The sequence below is a fragment of the Myotis myotis genome, unplaced genomic scaffold (genome assembly GCF_014108235.1).
Source record: "Myotis myotis isolate mMyoMyo1 unplaced genomic scaffold, mMyoMyo1.p scaffold_m19_p_3, whole genome shotgun sequence".
Taxonomy (NCBI): domain Eukaryota; kingdom Metazoa; phylum Chordata; class Mammalia; order Chiroptera; family Vespertilionidae; genus Myotis; species Myotis myotis.
In genome coordinates, this window is record NW_023416335.1 from 101,966,857 (window position 1) to 101,988,434 (window position 21,578).

At 35.6% G+C, this 21,578-nt stretch overlaps 1 protein-coding gene and 1 pseudogene across 10 annotated transcripts in view; one reads left to right on the plus strand and one right to left on the minus strand.

The window, feature by feature from the left end:
• Positions 1 to 8,748, minus strand: part of POSTN (periostin) — a 50,989-nt gene extending 42,241 nt beyond the window's left edge. For 7 of the 10 annotated variants that reach the window (XR_004966313.1, XR_004966312.1, XM_036301046.1 and 4 more), the window contains exons 1-6: positions 8,566 to 8,748; positions 7,194 to 7,292; positions 5,537 to 5,601; positions 3,714 to 3,871; positions 1,228 to 1,392; positions 8 to 154 (exon numbers count right to left, since the gene is read on the minus strand). Coding sequence is in view for 8 of the 10 variants with exons in the window: in XM_036301046.1 (XP_036156939.1) it covers positions 8 to 154; positions 1,228 to 1,392; positions 3,714 to 3,871; positions 5,537 to 5,601; positions 7,194 to 7,292; positions 8,566 to 8,684 (753 nt within the window). In the remaining 2 variants the exon portion in view is untranslated. The remainder of the gene's footprint in view (positions 1 to 7; positions 155 to 1,227; positions 1,393 to 3,713; positions 3,872 to 5,536; positions 5,602 to 7,193; positions 7,293 to 8,565) is intronic. The other 3 variants (XM_036301048.1, XM_036301045.1, XM_036301043.1) reach the window with 1 other exon arrangement.
• An 11,574-nt stretch (positions 8,749 to 20,322) lies between these two features.
• Positions 20,323 to 21,254, plus strand: LOC118649732 (annotated as a pseudogene).
• Positions 21,255 to 21,578: the final 324 nt, after the last annotated feature.

Consider the following 21,578-nt stretch of genomic DNA (forward strand, 5'->3'; position numbering starts at 1 on the left):
TTCTTACCCTAAAAGATGAGAGGTCATCTTCTGCTTCAATGAAGTCTTGAATTGAGGTACCAATTTGTGTAAGGACACGGTCAATGACATGTACAACACCATTTGTTGCAATCTGGTTCCCATGGATGATTCGAGCACAATTAACAGTGACAACCTATAATTATTTGGGAAAATCAAAGTGCAAGAATCAGAGCTATCCATTGACTACTGAGACAGCAAGCTCATTCCCTATTTTTAATTTATACTAATAAAATTAACATAAAGAAAGAGACATTCTGAATATAAATTCTGAAAATAAAAACTTGCATATTGCTATACATAAAAAAGAAATAAGAGAAAACAGAACCAGTAGAGAACTCAAATATAGTTACACTTAACATATCATAAAATATAAGAAAAAAGCATTTTTTCATTTGAATTATTACTTTAATTCTTTTTTTCTTTTATAGATATAGTAATCAACTATTTCTAATGTAGAGCAATCTATAATAATAAAAGCATAATATGCTAATTAGACTGGACGTCCTTCTGGACATCCTTCTGTCCTTCTGGATGAAGCTGGGGCTGCGAGGGAAGCCCGGGTCCCAGGTGCCAGAGGGAAACCGGTGCCAACAGCTGGGGGAAAGAAGACCTACTCTTGCATGAATTTCGTGCATCGGGCCTCTAATAACTTACATAAAATGTCTAAATAGTCCTAAAATAAATTCTAAGAGTGAAAAACAATTATTATATAAATATATTCAGTTTGATTCTAATAATGTTCTAAATATTTCCTCTTCAGTGATACTTTTTGACTCTGGAAATTTGACTGTTGAAAGAGTCCTATGAACTTGTAAGTTTTACACAAAGACTCTTATCTAAATACACAAGAACCTAACTCAGTATAGTAGCCAGAGGCTGAATAAAGGGAATTCTCATTCTCTGATTATTCTTTGACACACTTTCTGATAAATTATTATTTATTAATTTTCTCTGATTACTATTTTTTTAAACTCATCAACTACTAAGATGTCCTCTTTTAGAACATCTAAGTCTATTGTTAATTTAATTTATTCCTCACAATCAGTCACTGAATCAATAATGTACCTGTCCTAAACATGGAGCAAAGTCATGATATGGCACCTATATTTACTAACTTTTATTAGCTCTGTGAACATTATATAAATAGTACAGAAAAAATTAAGGGCAACATTACTTAGAAATGTACTGTTTACTAGTGAAACTTACCCCATTAGGATAATGGTTAATGAAAAGCCCCAGATTGTTATACATCGAAGGAACAATCATACCATTTTTTAAGTCTTTGGTTAACATTCGCTTATTAACCATGTGGCTATGTAAAGCATTCAATAATTCAACATTTACATTGCTCTCCAAACCTCTACGGATATCCTAGGAAAAATTAAAATTATAGAAGTTTATTTTATTGTGATTCATTACTAATATTCTTATAATTACACTATCACTCCTCTCATTAATTTATCTTTGCATTGTCCAGCTGAGCAAACCAAACTGTCATAAATAACTTATTTTTTATTATTTCAATTAATTAAGGAATTTTGTAAGTATAGGTATTCAGTTAAGGTCCTGAATCTGGTAGAGTGCTTGGGCATTTTTAGAGACAAAACAATATTTTAAGTGTATATATTGATAAAGTGACAATCTTGATATATAGTAAAGGCATACAGGGATATACAATTATCAGACATTTAAACTATTTTGAGTAGTAAAACAAAAACATTACATTGTATACAATATTTGAATTTAATAAATGATTTTATGTTTATTCAAAAACAAATTTAAGAATTCAAACATTCTGTACCTTTTTATTCATCCAAAATTATATATGATATCATGGTGTACATGGTGCTATGGGAAGTACAATGATAGGTACGGTGAAGTTTATACTTTTAAGGTACTTATCACATAATAGCATGCAACAAAAAGCACAATAAGATAGAGGATAGAAGGTGGAAAAATATTTCAGTGATCAAATGAGGAAAGCCAGCTTTTTAAGGTTTGCAGATAGGCCTTGAAGGGTAGATAGGATAGGAATGGTGCAATGATCATTCTGAGTCCAGTTTATAAATATTAAGAGAGCAGAAGTTATCTAGTGGGGTTAGCACATATTTGAGTTTCTCTGATAATATTAAGAAAAGTATGTGGGGCAATAACATATCAAACATTAATGCCTGAGTAAAGTTGTAAATTAAACTGACAATGGGAAGCCACTGAAGATTTGTGGCATTGGATTATAATAATTAGATTATAATAATGGGCCTTAGGAAGGTTAATGGGGTGGTAATGTACAGCAAATGTGAGGGTATTAAAAGTATGAAACATGGGATATGGGTGACTAACTAGTTTGTAAGAACTGGAGAGAAAAGAAGTAAGGATGACTTACAATATCCAAGTCTAAACACCTGCTACTGCCAATTGTGGAAAAAAGAGAAAAACAATTGTTTATGGAGAGAAAAAAATGTATATGTTGTAGATACCTTTTGTTTAAAGATAAAGATGATGTATCCAAAGAGCAATATTAAGATGTACATTAGAAATATTCTCCTGGAGTTCCAAAAAGAGCAAGTACAAGAAACATAGATATCATGTTATTTGCACTAAAGTAATAGATGAAGTCATCAAAAGTGTATATAAAGAGGAAAGTCTACTGCATAGACTGTAATAACACCCATCCTTAAGGCAAGGAAGAAGAGGAGTCAGCAAAAGAAATGTGGTTAAAGACAACCAGAAGAGAGAGTTCTATAATGCAAGCAATTAAACACAAAGTTACAAGATACTATCCAGAGGAATCTGCCTAAATTTTACTATATATATATATATATATATATATATATATATATATATATATATATATTTACTGTAGTAGCAATTATCAATTCATCAAGTAGAAAGTAGAAATACATTTTGATTCCAGTTTTACAGATTTGGGAACTGGGTCATAGTTTGGTGTGTGTAAATCAGACTATTCACAAAATCAAATGCATTGTTTACAACACTTCATTTAAATATTCATACATGTGTTTATAAATCTGTCAATCTCTAAATAGTTATATATATTTACATATATTCAAAATAATAAAATATATCTATAAAATATAATAAATTCAAAATTTCACTAAGCTTCTTACCTTTCTATTAGATATGTCAAAGTTACATATATTGCCTGGCTGGGTGTGGCTCAGTGGTTGAGCATCAACACAGGAACCAAGAAGTTCCATTCCCAGTCAAGGCATATGCCTGAGTTGTGGCTTGATCCCCAGTAGAGGGCATGCAGGAGGCAGCCAATTAATGATTCTCTCTCATTACTGATGTTGCCATCTCTCTCTGCCTCTCCCTTCCTCTCTGAAATCAATAAAAATATATTTAAATTTTTTTTAAATTACATATATTTTCTCACAACCAAAAAAGAAAGAGTAAAGGAGTAAAATAGAATAATAATAAGTGCTAGTTCAGTAGTCCATTTTTGGTTTGCCTTTTCTTTATTAAGCTATGAGGATGCTGGATTTTATTTATGGATATATGAAAATGACTTATTCCTTACCCTCAATAACTTATCCTTTTATGTATCTTTATATATGTATAATTGAAAGATATACTAGTAAACGTCTATTAATTTCCAAGTTAATAAAGCAATTAAAAATAAAATAATAATGACAACAAAAATAATTATATTTAAAAAAGTAATGAATTACAGAATCCAAGTTGTTCCAAGCCTCATTACTTGGTGCAAAGTAAGTGAATGATCCTTTTCCTTCGATCTCTTCTCTCAATTTTGAGACATCAGAATAGTGTTGTGTTGTGGTGGCTCCCACAATGCCCAGAGTACCATAAACATTGTCAATAGGCAAAACTGAAATAATAAAGAAATAAATAAGAATTTAGGATATTATTTCAAGGATATTATTTTATAAGCATTTAAACTTTACACTATTGGTAAGTTCCCCAATACATTGAATTGATAATTTTAGCAATAAAACTCTATGACATCAATTTTATATGAAAACTGCCTTTTGAGTGCTAAATAATAAAATACTATTGAAAACTATTATTTCATATACCCTTTGTGTATATACTTGTGACGAAAAATGAATTTTAAATCATCATTTTAGTTTAACATATAGTCTGCTTAGGTGTCAATCTTTCTATGTCAATAATAGCTCAATTATAATCGCCAGTAAATATCTCTGATTATTTCATGGCAAAAGTGGTATTTTCTCTCATGTTGGCTTAAAGTTCTTAAATAGTATGTTATTGTTATGTATAGAAATATAATTTTGATAGATTTGGGTACTTAAAAGAAATATACAGACCTGCTTCTTTTAATCACCAGAAAAGAAATAGATCAAAGTATCTTACATGTCCAGAATAGCTCTCTTGGACTTCCAGAAGAAAGATTAATATATCAATATCAAACTTAAGCTTGGTGCAGAAACTTATTTTTTATAATTCTATCATATTTGAAAATTAGTCTACTTTGGACAATCTCATTGGATAAATGATTATTACAGCTGTGACTATAATAAGGTGATATAATTAATATATTAAATGATAAAATCAGGATTTAAAAATACTCCAACAGGATGGAGAAAATGAGTCAAAATTAACAGATTAAATGTAGCAGGGTTCCATGCAAGTTCTATGCTTAAGTTGAAAACAAAAATCCTGAGAATGACCTGACTGGATAGTGTTCATATAAACAAGGCCTGTAATAAATTTTAATTGATTTGCAAATTCAATATGAGTTAATGATATGACATGGTAACCAATTATATTAACACAAGTTTAGGGGCACCCAAAAGTGAGATATTTGTCTTGATAGTCTCTCAGCTTCTTGAAACCACTTGAATTGTAAACACCAGTCTGGGATCACAATCAGAAAATAGATGACTGGACTGGGGGCTTTTTATGAGTCGGTTTACGTGATGGTGAGACATCCAAAGTCTATGCAACATTAGAGAAAGTAGGGTTGGCTCCCACTTCCCCCAGAAAAGAGAAGATTCTGTTGGAGAAGAGAGGGTAGCTGGAGAAATGTTGTGATGGTTGGTGCTGAATATCAGAATAGCTACCATTTCAAAGAGGAAATTGATTAACTGTTTTTTTCCTCTAGTAGACAGAGTTTTAGGTAACCAACTTTCAATATGAGGAATATTATAAAACCAGAGCTGTCCAATTAGAAAAATATGTTGCCTTTCTAAATAGCTACATGTTTCTAGACAAGTTCAAAGAAATAGATTTTTAGAGGAAATTTTTGTTCATGAAGGAAAGTTAAAATAATTTAATTTATGTGTCTGTTGCATTGTACAGCATTCAGTGTATCCAAAGCACATTGTAATATTTTACCACCATGATAAATTAGTGATTAACACCAATATATGGGGGCATAGTTAGGAAGTATACACACACACACACACACACACACACACACACACACACACTTGACTTCTCTACAAGCTACTTCAACCTTTTTCTTCAAACAATACAAACTTCTCATTTAATTCAGTAACTAAAATTTTACCTGCTGGGCAGCCTTTCACTCCTTCCATTCTCGTATAACCAGGGCAACATTCATATAGCACAGTCCTGTGCATTGGAAGAAAATCAATATTAAAATGGGGAACTACATAGAATACATTTTGACATAAACTTTGTAAAGCATATGCTATGAAATTTTTAGAATCCAGAAATCAATCATTTGTTTATTTTTGACACTAAGGTATTTATATTAGTTTGAGGATATAGTAAAGATTTTCCCTAAATATGTCAGAAAGCAGGTCCTTTCTTTTATACTTAGTGTGTATTCCAAATATGCCTCATGATAATCAAGAATATAAAGAACAAAGATTTTGAATCTAGAGCCTTGGAGTTTCCAGCTGGGACCTGGCCTGCATCATGGCCAAGATCATTATCACTACTGATTTGTAATTGTAATTGTAAATGTGTGAATGACTCACAAGTCTACCAAATGTCTGCAAACTAACAGAAATAATGTTTTAGTCAAATAGTAAGTCTGGGTGAGGGGCTGAGGGCCATTTTCAGGCTGGCCAAGCCCCCCAGCAATGGAAGCTCCCAGCCTCTACTTTTTTTCTTTCTTTTTTTTTTTTTTAAATTCTGGGATTTATTTACCTTCTATAATTGAAACTTTGTAGCCTTGAGAGGAGCTCAGAGCCGGCCAGGGCAGGTGGGAGGGAAGCCTCCTGCTCGCTCCAGCTCTGTGGCCACAGCTAGCTGAAAGCAAGTATCTGGGGTTTATTTACCTTCTATAATTGAAACTTTGTTGCTTTGAGTGGAGCTCAGAGCCAGGCCATGGCAAGCGGGAAGCTTGGCTTCCTCCATCATTGAGGCAACCAAGCCTCCTGCTTGCTCCAGCTCCGTGGCTGCTGTCCGCCATCTTGATTGGGTTAATTTGCATATAGTCACTCTGATTGGCTGGTGGGCATGGCTTAGGGCATAGCTAAGGTATGGTCAATTTGCATGTTTGTCTTTTATTAGTGTAGATTAAACCAATAAGCAGGTTTATCAAGCAATAAAACATGCTTTCCAATTTTAAGTTAATCAGTGAAAAATATAACTAAAAGAGCAATTGTCTTTTGGACTATAGTGGTGGACTTTTTGTCTATAGTGGTGGGCTGGGCATCTGGTGGTTTGGAATTAAATGAAGAGTTGAAATATTCAAATCCTTTTAACTTTAGCTTTGATAAAAACTCTGAGGTCAGTTAGAGTACTTTAGATAATTTTCAAATAACTGTAGGTAAGCATTAATTTGTGACTCAAAACCCCTAATATGTCAGGTCATTTTGCTCTTCTAGCCCATTTTTTAAACATAAAATAAAAAAATCTGGGGCATAAAGGTTAAATGATTTGCTTAAGAGAAAAGAGGGAGTAAAAATTACATAGTCAACCTCTCACACAGATTCTATACCAAATCACATTGCCATGTGACTTGCCTCCTTTGAACCTATATGAAACATAGGTTCAGGAATGAGAATTCCACTAGTATATGGAGAAATACAGGGAGAATTTCTTCATTCATGTATGCGATCTCTTCCTTTTTTTAGGAAGCTCATGATTTGGGAGAGGTTTTTCAAGAAAAATGGAGGAGGTATGCCCAAGGAAAGACAGACATCACGGTGTTGTCTTTGGAGCTGGCACATTAAGAAAAAGATGAGACTTACGTTTTCTTTCCACAGATGGCACCTTGATACCAGTTTCTACAAGTGCTGAAGTATTTCTTTTTGGTGCCTAAAATCTGTTGAAGGGCACAGACATTTGGGCTTGAAAGAGAGAAGAAAAGAAAGAGAATTGTCATAAAGACATTTACCTGTAGTTTTTTTTTTTTTTTTTTTTTTTAAATATCTACCAGTAAAATGGTTACAAAAAGAGTTAACAGGTGGATTTGATTTTTAAGGATGTAATTAAAGTCTTGCACAAACTTGAATTTTATTTAATCTTACTGAATCATTGGAAAAACTAAAATCTATGTGAAAGAGAAATGATATAGCTCTGAGAATAAAATGTCAGTGTACCAAAAGTTAATCTAATAGTATTATAAAAGCAGTATTAAGTTTAATGTAATTTTGTTTTCACATATCTCATTCTCATTACTTTTAATTGTAAATAATCCATTGACTCCTTTTAAGCTAAACACATGATCAATTTGAGTATAGGGGAGCCTTTAGGGCTCCCTGAAACAATGAAAGACTAGAGGATAAAAGATACAAGTTTTACTATGTTCACAGACACTATATTCTGCAAATTTCTAGGTAAGCCATCATAAAATGAAATGAGGGCTAGAATTAACTTAAATAATATTGCTGCACAAATGAAAATTTATTTCTTTGAATTGAGATAATAGATTAGAATATCTTTTGCAATATTTTAAGTGTTTTTCTCTCTTAAATAGATGGAAGTCTTATTTGCACTGTAAGGCATGGAGCTTTTGAGCATTATGAAAATCCCTCTAAGACACAGGAAGAAGTGCCAAGATTCTTTTCAAAAAAATTCTAAATGGTTGGTTAAGATACTAAATTATGACATAATTTTCAAAATGCTAACTTGTAGCTGAATTTATTCTAAGAAATATAAATTGTCTGCAATTTTACTGAATCTAATATTTAAAAGCATCTTAAATGCTTCAAAAAATTCAGGGACCTTGTTACATTACCCATTATTTAATTTTTATACAAAACTTAAAAATTTCCCTAACATCATGTGAGATATTTCATAGCTGTTTACATAATGAAAATCTCTAACCACAGATTCTTTAACTTTGAAAATCTTATTCCAGATTTTTGGAAGAAAATAAAAACACAAATAAATGACATCATAAAGAAATGCCCTGTTAAATATTAATTAGATTCAAATTATATAACATTTCATAAAAAGCAATTATACACAGTTATTTTGAAAGTAATTCTTAACATTTAAAACATAAAATTACAGACTACACTTTTTTTTCTTATTACTTTGTAATAAGTAGAAAAATATACATCATTGTACATACAATAAGTTAAGGTGGGGGTGGGGGGTGGTCATAACTTGACTTACCCCTGATCTCGGCCTCTGATACGGCTATGAGCCAAAATTTTGTCATAATGACCATTGGCATTTGCAGGGTTAACAACAACCAGCAAGAGCAGAGAAAATATGCATAAGAAAGGAATCATCTTTAGCCTCTCCGTTGCAGTTCATCCAGGAAGAGAACTGGCAGTAGGCTTTGGAGAGCTCAGAGTTTATATACATGCCAGAGTTGTGGGAGGGAGAACTGTATCAACCTTGGGAATCTGCAAAAAACATCAGCAGCTTCAAATTGCTAGCTAAAATCCACTTTTGTTAGTTAGGTTTCCTGAACACATTGAGCCTCATTTTTACTCATATGAAGATTTTTGTTTTTATATTATTTATATTTCTCTTTATTTTTAATATCTGGCTCATTTCATGTTCATATTTCCATTTTATTCTTTGGTAATTTAGAGGGGCCTTTTAATAGGAAATAATTTTGTTTGGGTTTAAGGAATATTCTTCAATCCATCCCTTTCAGGGTACATGTCTCAGTGCTTCATGCAATCATTATTTGATCTTATCTTATCTTGTCACATTCATTTTACAACAAAAGTGAAAAGTAACCATTTTTTTCACCAGAAAACAAAAGAAGATATAAGTTTGATCATCACAAAGGGGTAGTGGCTGTTAATTAAAGACAAATGCAGAATGGATTTAAAACTTGCATGAAATATGAAATAAGAATTCTAACTTGCTGACAAAAGTGTAGAAGAGACCACATTTCCCTTACAATCCTACTGAGGAGATCCCTCTCATTTCACTCCTCTCTTTAAATATCAAAGGGTAGGTGGAATTAACATAGATCTACTTCTGTCACGTTTCCCTAAGTCTTGAAACAAAGCAGAAAAGGAAACATTTTTAGCTTTATTGTTTATTCATTATATACTTCACATGATATTGAAAATCTCTAGGCAGTAAATCTACTGATAAGCACTGGGCAAAATATCCCATATCAGAAAACAGTATTACTGATATAACCATAACAGAATAATTAAACTCATATTAAGAAACAGGGATGTTGCCATAATTATTCTTCTGATTTTATCAAGAGTAATTAAAGTCTCTTAAATGCTACATGAAATTCCTAGCAAAGGGAATATGCATTATCAAAACTCTACACTTATATCAAATCTTCAAAATATTTTGGATAAAAGAAATCTGAATTTTAGAAGTCAACAATGAGCTAAAATAATAAGGTCAGTGAATCTCCTTGGATAAACATGTTACACACTATTCTAACGTCAAAGTGCAATTCAAATTTTTCTTGTGGCAAATTGCTTCTGCTGCAATGGCACAATAGTTCTGCTTCCCTACTGGTAATATAAAGAAATTATATAATGAATCTCCATGTGTCCAATTGGAAGTGTTGTTGGGGAATCTGGATTGGACCAGAGAGAATTCCAAGTATCAGGATAGTTATATTAAGCTTGGATTTTGTCTTGGGGAAATACATAATTTTTCACCTTGCTGCCAGATTATTAAGAAAGTATAAAATGAAACAATAATTTCTGAAGTATGATTCAAAGGCTTTTTTTTTTCAATTTAAAAATCTCGGTAGTCACATCTATATATATATATAAAGAGCCAGGGGCTGTCACATCCAAAACAACAGAACAGTCTGAGTGGGGTGACAAGGCCAACAGGGGGGTTAGTGAGGGACAACCAAACGACTGAGCAGCGGGCTGCGTAGGGCGACCAGGCTGGTAGGGAGGCGGTTGGGGGCGACTAAGCCAGCAGGGGGGCAGTTAGGGGTGATCAGGCTGGCAGGCAGAGGCAGTTATGAGTGATGAGGCTGGCAGAGGGTCCAGTTAAGGGTGGTCAGGCAGGCAGGCAGGTGAGCAGTTAGGAGCCAGCAGTCCTGGATTGTGAGAAGGATGTCCAACTGCCGGTTTAGGCCCGATCCCCAGGATCAGACCTAAACTGGCAGTCGGCCATCCCCTGAGGGGTCCCTTCCTCCCCCACGCATGAATTTCATGCACCGGGCCTCTAGTATAGAAAATAAAAGAGCTATTTAAAAGGAGAGATGAAGAGAAAATGGCATAAAATGTAAATTATATTTTTTCCCTCATCCCTTATGGGAAGAAGAGAATTACTGTAGCCTATATTTTATATTTCTGTAAATGAAATATTCTAACTTCATCCATATGTTGCTGGCATGTGTTATATAATAGACTTCTATTCCTCTTATGTTGTGCAATTTGCCTATTGAGTAGGATGAAAAAACTTTTATAAAAATAATTTCTATTTAATATCAGCAAATTAGCTGTTAGAACATTATTGATAACATAGTTATAAAAATCTTCAATTCCAGACCTTATTGTTTAGACATTTATAGTGTAGATCAGTGATGGCAAACCTTTTGAGCTTGGTGTGTCAGCATTTTGAAAAACCCTAACTTAGCTCTGGTGCTGTGTCACATATAGAAATTTTTTGATATTTGCAACCATATTAAAACAAAGACATATTTTTGATATTTATTTTATATATTTAAATGTCATTTAACAAAGAAAAATCAACCAAAAAAATGAGTTCGAGTGTCACCTCTGACACGCGTGTCATAGATTCGCCATCACTGGTGTAGATTATTTTCTTAAAACATAACAATAGAGACTTGGAATTATAGAAAATAAATCAAACTTAAAATACAGAAATCTCTCTAACATCATCACTATAAGTAGTAATTTACTCTTTACTGGGATGCTCACTATTATTGATGCAACTTTTTAAATTTTAGATAACTATAACTGTTTATAAATTTTTCTGTAATGAAGCTAAAATTTGCTCAAATCTAATGTGGCTATTGAAGAGGAAGTAATGGGGTATAGAGAGGAAGAGATATAGACTTGGATAATATGTATTAAGAGTAAAAGAGCTCTTTAAATATAGTCCAGAATAATAACAGATAAGCTTGATTATGATTATAACAGTGAAGAAAGAATTAATAATTTACTGCCATGTCACCCACTTTCTTAATAGTGCCTGTAATAAATTGAAAATATATTAATTCTTAAAAAAAACCCAAAACCCCAAAACACCTAGTTGTTCCTTGATACCACAGTTTTATCTTTCAGTCGTCTGAATAAACAAATAATTGCATAAGATGAGTAGTGAAAATGGAAATGTATTTGTAAATTCAAGAGGACTGTTCCCTTTCTGAAAGGACATACAGGTTTCCTTTCTGTAAAAAACAAAACAAAACAAAAACATGAGATATGCTCCTTCAGTAGAAAGATATTCCCTAAATTTTTCTTTTTGGAGTTTCTAACAATGGAGTCTTAAATATATCCATGAGACTCATATTTGGAACTTGTTTAAGTCCCATGGAAGTCAACAAATGCTAGTTCTCAACAAATATTTATACTCAAGATGAGTAATGCAATCAAGGAAATGAGAGACAGATTGTGTATATAAACTGCATGTAAGTTTAGAGGTTGGAGAACATTCCAAGGAAGGAAAATTTTAGAGTAAAATAAAAACATTAAAGTACTGCAGCTTAAAAGCTGAGCTCAGCAAAGAAATAGTGGTGGTGTTGGTGGCTCTTCCATGGGATCGCAAGGAAAGCGTTTCAAGGATCCACACACATGAGATTGTGGTATGGTGGCATGGTTTATTTGTGATAGCTCCCCCTACCCCTGGGTTTCTAATGTGCCATCTCCTTCCATGTACAACATGTCTTCACCAAGGCCAAGGCAAAGGCCAGTGCCCAGAGTTTCTGCTTCATAGTCCTTCAGGGCCCCCTCAATCTACTGTGGAACCCAGGTGGCCACTAGACCCATATGGTTGCATGCTCTGGGCAGGAGAGAACACAATGAACAGGGCAAGTGCAGGTCACCAGTAAGAGAGAGAGTGAGAATGCTCTTCCTCTCCTGGGATTTTAACTAGGAGTTTGTTCAAAATAACCAATTAACTTCCCAAGATTTTGAGGGATTGCATTGGCTCCATCCCCCCATTAGCCAGTGATCTTTTCCCCAGATTATACCGACAGTCTCTGTGGTTAAGTACATCCCTCTGTGCCATTTTGACTTTATTGCTTATGTGTTTAATGCCCCTTTTCTTCTATTCCCTTCCTCAAGTGATCTGTGGGGAATGGACTGGTGGTTTTCTAGGGGGAGTGTGAAGCTGTAGCTTCCTGGTGAAGCAAATAGGCCTCTGCTTCCCAGCTGACCATGCCCAACAATTTCTGACTTGCTTCACTCTCTTCCTTTCAATAACTAGCTAATGAAGGTAACAGTGGGAAAAAGTCCAAGCAACTACTTCAAGCAGAATCTTGGCTTCAGCGAGGCAAATAATTGAATTCCGGTCCGTAGCCAACAGTTTGTTGTAGGGTAAGGAAAGAAATGGGAAATTCCCAAGAGTGGGAAGAAAGATAATCTAAATTATAGAGAAGAGATTAAAAAATAGTAAGAGGAATACAGTTCTCTCCTTTCAGAGCACTCATCAAGGACCTCTCTCTCTCTCTCTGTATCTCTCTCTCTCTCTCTTTCCCTCTCTCTTTCTCCACATAGAACCCTTATTCTTCTATTTCATGAAAAGATCCTGCCCCTGGTTTGACTACGTAATTTTATTCATGGTTTGAAGAAAGATTGAAGTCTTGGGACATTCCGGGTTACAAAGTCTGACCCAGAAATGCAAGCCATTAGTGAAAAAGAAACCATTTATAATGCAATCTGAGAAAAATAATGTGTCCAAAAGACAGAGACATTTGTTTTTAGCTACCAGGATGCTAATTCACTGTCAGTTCCCAAATTGTCCAGTAGATCTTTTTAGTAAGCCTTGTAGCCTCTAGAAATTGTGAAGTCACTGCAGTAATATACTTGCAATCACTGGCATGAAACCAATATTAGACTTACGCTCTCTAGCATTGGACATGGCCTCTGGATTAAAAATAGATTGGCCCTGGCCAGTGTCACTCAGTGGTTGAGTGTCAGCCTATGAACCAGGTCACACAGTTTGATTCCTGATCAGCGAGCATTCCCAGGTTGCAGGCTCAATCTCCAGTAGGGGGCATGCAGGAAGCAGCCCATCAATATTTCTCAACATTGATGTTTCTCTCTCTTTCCCTCTACTACTTTCCTCTCTCTCTAAAAATCAATAAAAACATATTCAAAACAAAACTGGATACTCAAGCCAAGAGTAGACTTTTAGGAGAGAATTTCCTTGCTTTTGAATGATCCAGAATGGTTCTTTACCCCAAGTTTCTAAACCCCTGCTTTTTAACATGTAGTCTATGACATTTCTTAGTATCACTTTGCTTTTCTACTGGCCTATTCGTAAATTTTGATAAGGCCTTGAATTTGATGCAAGTACCTTGGCCATGGAGCATCTCAACCTTCCCTGGTACCTGGGGTCGCAGCTCCATAAACTGAAGTTCTGGCAAAGACCCACTTATCTTTGTTTCCTTAGAGTGAGAGAAAATGTTTTCTTAAAATTATTACATTGTTCTGACTAAGACAACAGAAATTCAAATTAAATAAAAATTAAATTTTGTGATCTTTTTTCTTCATAAAACACTCATACAGCCAAAATAAAATTAAATATCAATCTCTGACTTAAGTCAAAAGGGTAATATATAAGCTCAGATTTTTTTTGCTGACACATTTTAGAGCTTAGAAAAGGTGGGACTTCCTGAGTCCTCCTCCCAATATATTTCTAGAGAATTTCCTCCTCTACTCCCATAGATCTTCCAGTTATCTTATGGCCTAACATATCTAAGATAATAAACTTATATTGAGAGAAAGAAATGACTAACTTGACCCCAAAGTAAATATTAAATGACATGTCTTTAATGCTAATTCATTTAGAAGCAGAGCAGAAGGAATTATTTAATAAATGTGTGTAGTATGCCATCAAGTGACAGATCTTACTCTCATCCTAAGTAACCACTGTAACTACTTGTCCCTAGTTGTGATTTTGAAATCTTAAAATTGAGTGTATATAAGCAGAATTTCTTTTTAGCAGTATTTACTTGTATTTCTCTGGAGACACCTAGTGGAGAAAGTACAGTATACATTTCTAGAAGCACAGATACCATCTATTATATTTTGATTAAAATATAAATATGAGATCAACATAAAATAATCTTAAATTCTTTACAGACATATATACATTCCAAAAATCTAAACATTAATAATTATCTTTATGTAAAATATTTTAAAGCTGATTTAGATTGACCAAAATAAATGATGTCAACTCTAGACAAAAAGTGAAAAATCTACTTTGGTTTTTGTATGTATGTGACTAAAGAATAAATTGCTTTACTTTTTACCTGAGTTTTTGTTATTGTTGTTGTTGTTGCTCTACACTTACATAGACTGGAGACAAGAATAGAAAATTGTGAATAAGAAATTGTGACAGGTTTTTCTACTTCAAATCAATGATTGGAAATAATCACTTCTGCAGTCTATTTTCGTCATTGGTTCCCATCACATTTATACACCATGTATTTGTCATTGTTGGTCTGCTTGACACTGTGAACACTGTGCCTTTCAGCTTTTCTCTTTTTTACATATGAACAACTTTGTTTCAGAGCTAATTAATATTCTGGTCATCATATGTCTCTAACTTACAGATAATTTCCAGTATTCTTTCAGATCACACTTTAAAATGAGGTTATGGGTAATTACTGCAATTTACAAAATTTTGTGGACATCCAGCCTTTATAGCACTGGAATTTCAACATATCATCTGGCACAGTTGGTCTGGTGAAACAATAGTCTGAATTATGATAACTCTATAATTCATAATCATTCATTTATCACCCTCCTGAGACCTTGTCCCTCTGAAATAGCAACATTCTTAGGTCCCATATTTAGATCGCTATCTGCTGATATTTCCTTTGTTTATTTATCCATGTTAACGTTGTCCTCAAATTCCCTTAATCTTCTTTTTTTGATATTTATACTGCATTGTCTATATCCTCTCTCTCCATATCTGAAAAGCTTCTTTTACTTCTTCCCAGGAAAAATGCCAACCAAAGATACTGTGCTCCAAAATAAACTGTGTTTCTCCACTTCTACAGATATTGATCATATATGATTAATTGACAATTGCAGCTATTCAGCATCATTACTACTAGAGATTTATTCTTCTTGCTCACTCCATATATGATGAGGGTTCCTGCTCTTCTTGCTCAAATTTGCTCAAAAATATAATTTTTTCTAAATATTGCAACTGATTAAGTTTGTTATTCACTACAATTTTCTTACATGCAAACCAATATCAGGGTTCTTTGTTAGTACTGTGGGGAAGCAAAAACAAAAAATATCTCCTGTTCTTTATGTTAACACATGTGTAACATTTTAATATTAGTATTCTTATTCCCAGAGACACCAATGCTTGTGGTAAAAGTAGAATTAGACAAGTCATGGGACCTCAGGTCATGCCTGCATGCATTACCTGCACAGGGGTTTCATAGGTTCCCAGTAGTTAATGGAAAACAAAAGAGATGATGATCATATTAGAAAAAGTTCTGGGGAGGAAATTATTCCACTGGGCATAAAAACTAATTATATGGTTCTTATTCAGAAAAGTAAAAGACCTATAATAGTTAATAAATTCTTTGGAATTTATTTTTTATCATTTTTAAATCTTTATTGTTGAAAGTATTACATACATCCTTTTTCCCCCGCATTGACCTCTGCTAGCCTATTCCCACCCCCCACCACAGGCCTTCACCACCCTATTGTCTGTGTCCATTGGTTGTGCTTATATGCATACAAGTTCATTGATCTACTCCCAACCACACACCCTCCCCTGCCTTCCCTCTGAGATTTGACAGTCTGTTCCATGCTTCTATATCTCTGGATCTATTTTTGTTCATCACTTTATGTTGTTCAGTAGATGTCACATATCAGTTAGATACTGTGAAACTTATCTTTCTCTGATTTGATTGTTTCGCTTAACATAATGCTCTCCAGGGCCATCATGTTGTTTCAAATGGTAAGAGCTCTTTCTTTTTTATAGCTGTGTCATATTCCACTGCATAGATGCACCACAGTTTTTTAATCCACTCATCTGCTAATGGGCACTTAGTCTGTTTACAAATCTTAGCTATTGTAAATCGCACTGCTATGAACAGAGGGGTGCATATACTCTTTCTGATTGGTGTTACTGATTTCTTAGGATATATTCCTAAAAGTGAGATCACTAGGTCAAATGGAAGTTCCAGTTTTAAGTTTTTGAGGAAATGCCATACTGTTTTCCACAGAGGATGCACCAGTCTCCATTTCCATCAGCAGGGTACTAGGGTTACCTTTTCTCCACATCCTTGCCAATACTTGCCATTTGCTGATTTGTTGACAATAGCTATTTTGACAAGTGTGAGGTGATATCTCATTGTCGTTTTGATTTGTACCTCTCAAATAATTAGTGACTGAGCATTTTTTTACATGCCTTTTGGCCTCCTGTACGTCCACTTTGGAGAAGTGTCTATCAAATCTATCATAGGCAAATATGTTGTCCCATGCAGTGGGCTCTCTTGTTATTTTTTTGGTTTCTTTTTCTGTGCAGATTTTTTTTTTATTTTGATGTAGTTCCATTTGTTTATTTTCTCCTTAGTTTCCATTGTCCTAGGATATACATCTGTAAACATATTGCTACCAGATTGGGGGCATGGCTGGCCTGCAAACCACTCATGGCCCCTCATGCCAGCTGGCCCCACCCTCCAGTGGGGACCCTCCACCCAGATCCGGGGCCCCCATCAGGGCAGGCCGGCTGGCCCCCACCCATGCACCAGGCCTTTATCTATACTAATAAAAGGGTAATATGCTAATTAGACCGGGAAACTGGCCAGGGAGGGCAGTTGGGGGCCATGAGGCCAGCTCTGGAGGGCAGCTGGGGGCCATGAGGCTGGCAGCTAGGGCAGTGGGGGCGATCAGGCCAGCAAGGGGGGCAGTTGGAGGCAAGCAGACTGGCGGGGGCAGATGGGGGAGAGCAGGCGGCAGGCAGAGTGGTTAGGGGCAATCAGGCAGGCAGGCAGGTGAGCGGTTAGGAGCCAGCAGTCCTGGATTGCAAGAGGGATGTCTGACTTCCAGTTTAGGACAGGGATCGGGCCTAAACCGGAAGTCGGACATACCCCCAGGGGTCTCAGATTGGAGAGGGTGCAGGCCAGGTTGAGGGACACCCCATCCCCCCATGCATGAATTTCATGCACCAGGCCACTAGTCCTATATAATAAAAGGGTTATATGCAAATTTACCCTAATGGTGGAACAACCAGAAGGACTGCTCGATCAGGCACTATGAGGCGCACTGACCACCTCTCGGTCCCTTTCCCTGGCTGGCAGGCTCTGATTGCCCAATGACAAATGGGGAACCAGGGTTATGTGGGTGGTGCCAGGCCAAGGCCCCTGCCCCACACACAGAAGGTAACTTACTGCAGGGGTTGGGCTGGCGAGTGGGTGGAATGGCTGACCTCTCAGTTCCTCCCCCCAACTGGTAGACCCCGATCACCCGATGGCCAACGGGGAACTGAGGGGGGGGGGCAGGGCCAGCTGCAGGCAGCCGGGAAAGATGGCCCTGATTGCAGGTCAGGCCTAGGGACTGTGCCTGTGCATGATTTTTGTGCGCCAAGCCTTTAGTTGGCATATAAAAATGCAATAGATATCTGGGTGTTAATTTTGTATCCTGCTACATTGCAGAATTCATTTATTAAATCTAGTAGTTTTTTGATGGAGTCTTTAGGGTCTTCTATATATAATATCATTCACCTGTGAATAATGACAGTTTTACTTACTCCTTTCTAATTTGGATGGTCTAATTCTTTAAGTTGTATAGTTAAATAACTTATTACCATTTTTTCTTGTTTTTTGAGGTAGGCCTGTAGGGCTATGAACTTCCCTCTCAGGACTGATTTCACTGTGTCCTATAGATTTTGGATTGTTTTGTGTTCATTTTCATTTCTTTTCAGGATATTTTCTATTTCTTATTTGATCTGTTTGGTAACCCATTCATTGTTTAATAACATGCTATTTAGCCTCCGTGTATTTGATTGTTTTTGAGCATTTTTATTGTAGCTGATTTCTAATTTCTTGTCATTGTGATCTAAGAAGATGTTTGATATAATTTCAATTTTATTGACTTTGCAGAGACTTAGATTGTGACCTAACATGTGGTCTCTCTTTGAAAATGTCCCATGTGCACTTGAGAAGAATGTATATTCCATAGCTTTGGGGTGAAATGTTCTGAAGATGTCAATTAGTTCCATTGGATCTAGTGTGTCATTTAGGATTGCTGTTTTCTTGTTGATTTTTTTCTCTGAAGATTTATCAAGTGATGAAAGTGGGGTATTGAAGTCCCCTACTATGATTTTATTGCTGTCTATCTCACCCTTGATATCCTCCAGATTTTTTAAATATATGCGGTTGTTTCTTTATTGGGTGCATATATGTTTACCAGAGTTATATCCTCTTGTTATATAGACCTTTTAGCATTATGAAGTGGCTTTTCTTATCTCTTGTCATGTTTTCTTCTCCATTTAGCTACACTATGTCTTTTAATTAGAATATTTAATCCATTGATAGGTATTTGTCTGTTGCCATTTTTTTTTATGCCTGTATTCCTCCCTCTCTTTCTTCTTTAGGATTTCTTGCATTGCTGGTTTGGTGGTAATAAACTTCTTTAGCCTTTTTTTTTTGTCTGCAAAGCTTCTTATTTCACCTTTAATTTTAAATGATAGACTTGCTGGATAGAATATTCTTGTATTCATTCTCTTGCTTTTCATTACTTTGCATACTTTATGCCACTCCCTTCTGGCCTGATGTTTTTCTGTTGAGAAATCAGTGGATATTGTAATAATACAAGGGATGTAGGTAATTTTGTTTCTCTTACAGTTTTTAAGATTCTTTCTTTGTCTTTAACTTCTGCCATTTTAATTATGATGTGTCTTGAAGTGGGTCTTTTGGATTCTTCTTTCCCAATAATCAATTCATCTTGTTTGGGACTCTGTGTGTCTCCTGGACTTTTATGACTTTTTTCTTCCCCAAGTCAGAGAACTTTTCTGTCATTATCTCTTTAAACAGGCTTTCTATTCCTTGTTCAGCTTCTTCTCCTTCTGGGAGCCCTATTATGTGGATGTTGCTTCATTTCATGTTGTTACATAGCTCCCTTAAACTCTGCTCCCACTTTTTAATTTTTTTCCCCATTGCTGCTATGATTGGGTGTTTTTTATTCTACCTGGGAAGTGCCTGTAGCACAGATCAGTGCCTGATCTTCCAGCCCCTGAGACTCCTGCAAGATCTGTCTCTCTCTCACACACACACACATACTCACACACACATGCACCAGGCACATCCGCATACTCCCCTCTCACTTCCTTGCTCACTCACACTCTCTTACTCACTCCTATCCTACTGGTTGCCATGTTGCCGACTAAACACCTATCATGACCTTTTTGGCATTTAAATGAGAAAAGAGAAGTGCAGTAAGAAAAGGTCTGTGCCTGCCTGAGAGGGATTGCTCACTGACCCGCCTACAAGTGGCTACCTAGAATGGAGCCTGGCACCCAACTGGTGAGTGAGAGAAGCAGGAAATTCAGTTATCAAAATTGACTCTAGAAGAGAGAACCTAACAGACCATTAACAATAGAAAAATATTGAGAATGTTACCAAAAAGCTACCGTTCCTCAAAACACCTAGTTCAGATGTTGTTACAGGTGAGACTTTGGGCCTGCAGTAATATCCAGTCATAATTCTTCACAACTAAGGGTTAAAAAAATCTTTCATGAAGAACACAGACCTTAAGCCACATGATGGATTCAGAAGTTCATGAAAAGAGTTTGTCCATCATAACATCTTCAAAATAAAATATATCACTTTATATTACAGATTTTGGTGAAATGCAACATCATTTGTATGGATGCTATGTAGCTTTCAACAATGTAGTGATAACATTTCCCATTCAGAAGGTCCTCTTTTGGCAACAGCTGTATGTAATCAAAGTCAGGGATGTAGTGCTTCAGTTTAAAATGGATGTATTTCAAAACTTTTATGGTAGAATCCTCCCCCCATTAATGCAGAAGACAACTACACTGGAACTTACATTTAGTCTGTATGAGGTTTCATCTTGCCATTTCCATCAGCATATCAGTAACCCAGAGTTTGCAACCCATAGCATGGCAGCATTACTTGCAGGGACAACAGAAGCAATTTTCATTTCATTGGAAAGAGTTCAAACATTGCTTCAAGAACACAAACATCATAACTAATTTATAAACACTTTTATCAGGCTTTCAAGCGACTGGAATGACATGGAATTGGAGAGTATTATTGTGTCTTGACACTTGTTCTTTTCCATAATGGGTTTAGCAATGTCCTGTTTGTGTGTGTGTGTGTGTGTGTGTGTGTGTGTGTGTGTGTGTGTGTGTGTTTGGGGGGGTTGCCCCATTAAGGAGCATCTGCCTACTGCCACTACTCATTGATCAATGATTTTTTCTATGGGGGTTTATTGAGTTTAATGTTGGGAATCTTGTTTTTTCCAGTTAATGTTGTACAAACATGCATGCAATTTCAGATTGTAGGGGAATTTCAGTCGTTTCCTATAGTTTTAAAAATAATCTGGTTATAACTGGACAGAAAACAGACAAATTTTTTCAGAGGTGCCCATCTGAATTACCACGGGTCCCTCATCTTTTGGGGCATAATCAATGATACTTATGAATTTCTGTTAAAGGTTACATGAAAGAAATAATTGTCACTTATCAACTGACTAGACCTTCAAAGAATAATGCAGTTTGACCTGGTTCCCAATTGGCCAAATATAAGTTGGTGTCATAAATTCAGGGTGTTGGGTTTGAGCCAACAGGAACCAGGCCAAGAGACATTGTGATAGTTTAAGAAATTTTATTACATTCTTGCACAGCAGGCTGAGACCAGTATATTGGTGTCAGCAAGCAAGAGTAGGGAGGGAGGGATATTTATATGTCTTTTATAAAGGTCAGGGCTAACAGTTAAACCAGATACAGGTGCAGCTGGTTGCAAGAAACCAGGTCTAAGCTACTTTTCT